General features: G+C 32.0%; 1 protein-coding gene across 1 annotated transcript; it reads left to right on the top strand.

Moving 5' to 3' along the window:
* The first annotated feature begins 1,012 nt into the window (after positions 1 to 1,012).
* On the top strand, positions 1,013 to 3,395 carry LOC111908640 (uncharacterized). Its single transcript, XM_023904458.3, has 4 exons — positions 1,013 to 1,274; positions 1,668 to 2,018; positions 2,163 to 2,369; positions 2,947 to 3,395. Exons 2-4 carry the CDS (start codon positions 1,761 to 1,763, stop codon positions 3,235 to 3,237), a joined length of 756 nt encoding a protein of 251 aa, XP_023760226.1. The 5' UTR covers positions 1,013 to 1,274; positions 1,668 to 1,760; the 3' UTR covers positions 3,238 to 3,395.
* The last annotated feature ends 3,282 nt before the right edge of the window (positions 3,396 to 6,677 follow it).

The raw sequence follows: 6,677 nt of genomic DNA, 5'->3' as shown, positions 1-6,677 counted from the left end.
CGCAGCAATTTTGCAGGCTATTTTTGTAATTAGGTTTTTTTTTTGCTATTTTCTACAAAGTAATTATCGGTTTTGGTTATATTTGTAATTTTCTCTTAAATAAAAAGTTACAAGCAAATAAATTTATAATCACAGTTTTCTCTTTCATATTTGAACTATTACATCAACCATCTTATTGTCAATACAAATACATAATAATTATAATAATTATAAGAACTAAGAAAGAAAAAACCTTTCTTCCTCTTTTATGAGCTAGCAGTTTTGTTGCATTTTTAGAGTTCGTATCCAATTTTTTTCAAACATATTTACTTCCAGCAAATTGCTTCCCTTTGATATTTTAACAATCGGACTAAACAATCATATTTTACCAATCATTATAGAATATTAAAACTAATAATGTTCAATAAAAAATTCAATTTTATCTTATTGAATATGTTATTGCACTTAATTAGTATAAGCCTTTTGTTACATTATGCTTTAAATCAATTATAGCATGTCTATATGTAGCAAAATTATTAAAATTATTAAAATAATAAAATTTGTTTTACATCTTAATCCACCTTACCTAGAAACGTGTTGTTTTAAGTTTACTTTGAGCCTAAAACTTGACGCTCATTAGTCATTATTGTGATTTTTAAACAAAACCGGAGGCATGGATTGCGTCCACGGTTTTCTCAAATAAACTCTGAAAATACACTGGAGCCCCCCAACTTCCATTAATTGACAATAATATCAAACATGATAAAATTAACCACAAAATAGTCAACTTGTACATTTTTATTTTAACAGATTTAGGTGATTTTTATTTAACTTAATAACCTTAACGAAAAAATAAATTAACTTAATTTACTTTCTTATACCTTTTTTCCTTATTCATTTTTTATCCGCATGAAGCAAGACCATGGTGTAGCATGAAAAGCAGAAGTAAAAGTGGGTAAAAACAGAAACAAATTGAAATCATAGGGACCTTTTATGTAACAACCTTACCTCCATAGCCAGCAAGAGCAAATTCTATCTCTCGGGCAACAGCGAATTCTATCTCTCGGGCAAACATCACCACCACCATCACCACCCCTCGTTTCACCTCCGGGCGCCGCGGGAAAGCGTCCAAGAGTACTACTGTTGAAGGAATCGAAAAGAAGTGCATCGAATCATTATCATTATTTAACTCGATGTGCCTTGTTTGAAAAAAACAACCAAAGCTCTTTCGCTTCCTTCAATGGCGATTTAAACGAAGCAACTGAGATTCTCTCTTCCTCCATTTCAACTTCTTGGTATTTACTCAACTTAACTCCATCTTTTCTCAATTTCATCTCTCTATTCTTTTATGGGTTTTTGACTATTCGAGCTAACTTCAAGCACGAACATCGATTGATCGGTAACTATCTATGTTTTTTTTATTGTTACTGTTGCTCGATTTGAAAATTTACTTGAATTTGATTTTGAGGAAGAAGGGTTTATAGTTTATTGCATTTGCATTCGATCGATTCTGGTTTGACCTGGGATGAAACGATGTGTTTTGACTAGATCATTAAATTTGATTTTGTTCGTCATTTTATTTGTCCATTCCATCAGGGGATGAAAAAGTAGAATCAGATTCCTTTCTTACATGGCAAACAAACAAGATCTTTCACTATTTCATAATGCTCCATTCCATTCAAATGCAGGAACTTCTTGATTTGTGGAACATAATCATCTAAATGCTCTTGTTCTATCATCTCGATTAAAAGAAAAAAAAACCCAAACTTTCGGCTTCAAATATGTCGATCATAACAAAGTTGAGATGCATCACTGTGGATGTTACTGGCACTTTAATGGCTTACAAGGGAGAGCTTGGTGACTACTATTGTATGGCTGCTAAATCTGTAGGGCTTCCATGTCCAGATTACAAAAGGGTTCATGATGGATTTAAAATCGCATACACAGAAATGGCAAAAAAATATCCATGTTTTGGACATGCTGAGAAAATGCCCAACATTGTATGGTGGAAAACTTGTGTGAAAAATTCATTTATCAAGGTACCTTTTATGAACTTTTTAATCACTTCTTTCATTCATCTCTTTGACATGACATGACAAAAGACTTTCGTCCCACTAAAAAAGGTGGAATGGGACTTGGGAGTAAATGACTATTTTACCCTTTTGTTTGAAATGTTTGTTTAGGCAGGATATGATTTCGATGAAGAGACATTTGAGAAAGTATTCAGGCGTATATACTCCACCTTTGGTTCTGCTGCACCTTACACAGTATTCTCTGATTCTCAACCGTTTTTAAGATGGATTCGTTCACAAGGTGTGACAGTTGGAATTGTTAGCAATGCAGAATACAGGTATCCAGATGTAATTCTTCCAGCTCTAGGCTTACATGAGGTTAGTTGTTTTGTTTCCTATTGAAATATAGCTTTTAACATAGTCAATTCCATCATATTTTGGTCAATGTAGAAAACTTAGAAGCAAATACCATGAAATTTGAATGAACTTTAGGGTTCTAATAGTAATACTGTGACTCAGTCATGTTTTTGGGAGTGAATACAAAAAATGGCGACTTACTTTCATTTTTTCTTATTACAACATTGTACTTTAGTTAATCTTACCAAATATAGCAATGATATCCAAAAAGAAAACAATTTTCACTGCTATAACTAGGAAGATTTTTCAAAGTAAAATTACTTAATAAGAAAAAAAAAAAAAACTAGAAGTACAATGCTATATTTTGGTAGATTTTTTTAAAGTAGAATGCCTTCAAAAGAAAAATACTGTAATAGAAAGAAATGAAAGTATATTATCCCTTCTTTTTCCCCATAGTGAAAATGTGGTCATGATAAATGATATTTAAAAAATATTTGAGAATTTTTAAAAAAGTTAAAAAGACGCACTCATATATAGGTTACATTTTAACAAAACGACGTGATACAATAAAATAATTTTGTTAGCGTTTGGAACTCAGGGATCGGAATGGGATTTTGGTGTATTTTCGGGGCTTGAGGGAATTGAAAAACCGGATCCGAAATTATACAAAATTGCTTTAGAAAGGGCGGGAAATATAGCCCCCGAAGAAGCTTTGCACATTGGAGATAGCATGCGAAAAGACTATTTACCCGCTAAGAGTATTGGAATGCATGCATTGTTGTTGGACCGCTTTAAAACTCCGGATGCCTTGGACTGGAAGAAATCCGGTGCCACCGTGTTGCCGGACCTTGTGGCGGCACGAGAGTGGTTGGCTTCTCACCGAATTTGACTTCTTAATATTATTGATTGTATTTACTAGTGAGGGAGATGATTGGTGTTGTATGAAAAGGGAAATAGTTGATATGATATTCTTGGTAGTTAAGTTTAAATGTACTTTGTTTGTACTAATATGTTTTGTTTGAATGAGTAATTCTTATTTGAGATTTATTTGGTATTTTATTTTTAGACACAAATCATTTATCATTCTTTTATCCGATTCTAAATCGATATTCAGGGGGTGTTTGGCTTAGCTTTTCACAGCCCAAAAGTCTTTTTTCGAAAAGTTACAAAAAGTCGGGATTTTCTGACTTTTCCAAAAAGTTCATTTTCCTTGTATAAAAACTCCAAAAGTAGTTTTTAAAACTAGTTTTGCCAAATATCTTTTGCTTTTTTTTCTTTTCCAAAAAGGACTTTTGGGCTGTGAAAAGCTAAGCCAAACACCCCCTCAATTAATAATAGTAAGGAAAAAAATACAAAAGATATAGAAAAATAAAGGTGGATTGGGTTGAGCCATTTTTTGGTGATCTGTTTGTTTAATTTAATAATAGTAAGGAAAAAAAATACAAAAGATATAGAAAAATAAAGGTGGATTGGGTTGAGTCATTTTTTGGTGATCTGTTTGTTTAATTAAACGAGTTGAAAATATCATGTCATTCTAACCCTGTGAAGTGTCAAGTCATTCTAACCCTATGTGTTTATGTAAACGGTTTTGAGATTTTCCAATGAGTTGAAAATGGGTTGACTTGTTTATTTTATTTTTTTAACCCAACATGTTTAACAAATTTCCAAAAAACCTTAAAAATCCAATAATAATTTAAATAAAATTTCATAAAACTTACAAACAACAATAGGTGTTCAAGTTTGAAAATAATATAACCACGACACAAACGCAACTCAAGTGTTACAAAACATAATAAATGTTTTATTACTAAATTGTATGCAACTTGATTTTCAATTTCACCAACTCGACTTCTACTTTTAGATTTGATGATATTCCTTGTAATAACACCATTTTCATCAGATACAAGAATGTCAAAGTAGGTCTAACAAACATGATTGCTAGGGTTTTTGAGATCTTGAGTCGTGACTAAGCAGGGGCCAAGAGTAAGATGAAAGAGAATGATAACTAGTAGCGATTAGGGTTCGAGATTAGACTAAGTTTTAGTTACCTTGTGTGACTTTGTTAATTTTAGGTTTACGACATTAAGTTATGGAAGAGAAGGAAGAAGCCGATAGTAAAAAACTGGTAATCATCTCCATCTCCATCTGAGTAGCCCATGTCCACCTACCCCAAAGTCCACATTGGTGGCCAATCACAAAAAAACAAGAGATATTTTGGGTGTGCCAGGGTTTAAACCATAAACATCCTTTGTGAAATTCCGCACCTCAACCACTAAGCTCCTAACGTGAGGGTATAGAAGTTTTCAAATATTTAATTTACCAAAACTACAAGGCTAAAATAAATCTACAATTGCTTCGAGGCGGATAGTAGCAATTAGGGTTATGTGAGACAATAAGAGTACCAGAGCATACAACTGCATACAACTAATTGACCAGAGATGTACGTAACTTGGATTAGTACTTAGTTGTATCATGTATATTTTTATTCTTTCCAAAACTTATAAATTGTAAAATAATTAATTACAAAGTAATACTAAATAAATACAAATCAAAATTATTTAAAAATCTTAAATGGGTTGGCAGATTAAAATCAAGTTGAAAATTTCAACCCTAACCCAACTCATTTAATAAATTAAACTAACCGGTTAAACCATTTAATTAAATGGATAGGAAACCAAAATTATAGCATCATGTGGATGGGGTCTTGATCTTGATGGAATCATCCTTCATAGACAATTTATTTAGATATATTTATTTGAAATAGCATGATAGAGCATATGATATGATGATCTTTCGTGGGATCAAGTTGTTGTAAACACATAAATAATCAAATCAACAAATAATATTGAAAATTATATGTCAATTAGTCGCGAATAATAAATTCAATTATTAAATAATTACCAAGTTTCGTCTGGAAATCAGTTTAAGTTTGATCCTTCGCGATCAGATCGATCAAATCTCATTGTAAGAAAGGTAGAATGAAGATTGTCCCACTGTCGGACGAATTAAAAACGAGACAAAAAATTAAAACCATCCTAATGTAATGTTCGCTGATATGTTGAAAAAAGACTCGTGTCCATAAAGATTTTTACGTCACTTTAGGTTGTAAGCTCCGATGTAAAATCCCAAGATTTAAGGTAGATAATCGTTCGTTCCAACAACTATGGAAGAACCAGTAAATGCAGTTGATTACTCAGAAACCAGAAGAACTGAAATTTTGTTGTTGCAAAATCGGAGAGAAAGGAGAGCGAAGAGCGATCGAATGATCTGGGGTAAAGAATACAACACAAAAGGAGTTGTATTTATAGTTGCAGAAATCCTATAAGCCAACCTACAAAAACAGTTGTATTGATAGCAAAAATAATGTGATTAGTACTTGTGGTTTCTAAAAATTGGCAACCTAAGGACAACGTTGAAAGATGATACCACTACCGGTCCTTGTGGTTTTAAAATCTTGCAAGGTTGGTCCTTTTGTTAAGTCTTATGTAAAAAGACTTTTGTGCCTTTGTACCAAAATTATTAAAAGACAAAATTTCACCAATGGTCCTTGTGGTTTTCTGATTATCATTCGTTCAAACAACTATGGAAGAACCGATATACACATATTTGATTGCTCAGAAATCGGAAGAACTGGAATTTTATTATTGCAAAATCGAAGGAAAGCAGAGAGAGATCGAAGACCTGGGCAAAGAATACCGCACAAGAGGATTTCTATTTATAGTTGTATAAATCCTAGAAGATTGTCAAAAAAAAAACATGTATTCATAGCAAAAAATAATGCTATTACAACTTGTGGTTTCTAAAAAATGGAACCCTAAGGATAATGTTGAAAGATGGTACACTACCGGTCCTTGTGGTATGAAAATCTTGTAAGGTTGGTCCTCTTCATTAACCCCGTTAGAAATTCTCTCTATGACTTATGTAAAATGACTTTTGAGCCTTTGTACCAAAATTATTAAAAAACAAAATTTCACAAACGGTCATGTGGTTTTCCGAAAAGTGGTACTTTCAGAATATCTTTGGAAATAGTTACATTGATGGTTCTTATGGTTTCCAAATCAAGCACAGTGAGGTCTTATTTGGTAGTTGTTGTCTGAAAAAGTTTTATGATTGGGAAAGAAACTATGTTGTTTGATTGTATATCTAAACGAGCTGAATGATGAAAATGACTATATTACCCTATTGTTGTAGTGTGATGGATGGAATTGCTAAATAATTATAAAAACATACAAATTGTCATACAAAATTAAAATTACACAATAATTATTTAAAAATACATATAAAATGTTCATACAAAGTAATTTAACATAAATCAATTAAAATCCAGAT

Source organism: Lactuca sativa, chromosome 8 (assembly GCF_002870075.4).
Source record: "Lactuca sativa cultivar Salinas chromosome 8, Lsat_Salinas_v11, whole genome shotgun sequence".
NCBI classification, from domain to species: Eukaryota; Viridiplantae; Streptophyta; class Magnoliopsida; order Asterales; family Asteraceae; genus Lactuca; species Lactuca sativa.
The sequence above is the reverse complement of the archived record's forward strand: the minus strand, read 5'-3'. Positions and strand labels throughout refer to the sequence as shown.

Bases quoted from the DNA above. Each gene is read 5' to 3' on its own strand.
- LOC111908640 (XM_023904458.3), top strand. From the start codon at position 1,761: ATGTCGATCATAACAAAGTTGAGATGCATCACTGTGGATGTTACTGGC. The intron at 2,019-2,162 runs GTACCTTTTATG...ATGTTTGTTTAG, and splicing joins TGAAAAATTCATTTATCAAG to GCAGGATATGATTTCGATGA. The intron at 2,370-2,946 runs GTTAGTTGTTTT...TTTGGAACTCAG, and splicing joins CAGCTCTAGGCTTACATGAG to GGATCGGAATGGGATTTTGG.